The following is a 572-nucleotide window of genomic DNA, read 5'->3' as shown; positions in this document are numbered from 1 at the left end:
AACGGTTTGGTTCATCACACTGTACACGTCTCTTCAGGCGCTTCGTCTCCAGCAAATCGCTATGGAGCTCGGTCTGCCAGCACTGTAATGGAGCCGCTAGAATTTTTCCTGCCTCTTTTTTCCCAGCGCTGTTGTTACCTCAGATACATAGTGGATTCTGGTGGCGCATTTTTACATACTCAAGCGGAATCCTTTCCCGAGAAATTCGGCCGCATTTTCAGCAACGAGGCGAAAATGTCTGTAGGTTTTGAGAATACATTGGAGTTTCACCACCCTAGTGATATGAAAAACACTAGTGAGAAATATATTTCACGACTATTGCATATCACCGCGAATATCGCGTTTCTCACGGAGTATTACGCCACTTCACGTAAAACGGGTAGTCGTGAAACTCCAATGCTCTCTGCGTAGGCCCAGGGGTACCCTCAACTGGCTGCAGTAGTGGGTATGTCAACTGCAGGTGGAGCTTATGTAAGTCGTATACAGTATAGTTAACACGCATATCGATTACAATGGCGAGCGCGATGTTCATCAGAAGACGTTGGTACTGTAATGACATGATTATTATGCGT

At 46.0% G+C, this 572-nt stretch overlaps 1 protein-coding gene across 1 annotated transcript; it reads left to right on the top strand.

Annotated features, from left to right (window-relative positions):
- Positions 1-37: 37 nt before the first annotated feature.
- On the top strand, positions 38-485 carry Pmar_PMAR007832 (conserved hypothetical protein; the record flags this gene model as incomplete). Its single annotated transcript, XM_002771072.1, has 3 exons — positions 38-84; positions 144-240; positions 412-485. Coding segments are annotated over 3 exons (218 nt in total), but the record flags the coding sequence as incomplete, so codon positions are not given.
- Between the last annotated feature and the right edge of the window lie 87 nt (positions 486-572).

This window comes from Perkinsus marinus (assembly GCF_000006405.1).
Source record: "Perkinsus marinus ATCC 50983 genomic scaffold scf_1104296963944, whole genome shotgun sequence".
NCBI lineage: Eukaryota > Perkinsozoa > Perkinsida > Perkinsidae > Perkinsus > Perkinsus marinus.
The sequence above is the reverse complement of the archived record's forward strand: the minus strand, read 5'-3'. Positions and strand labels throughout refer to the sequence as shown.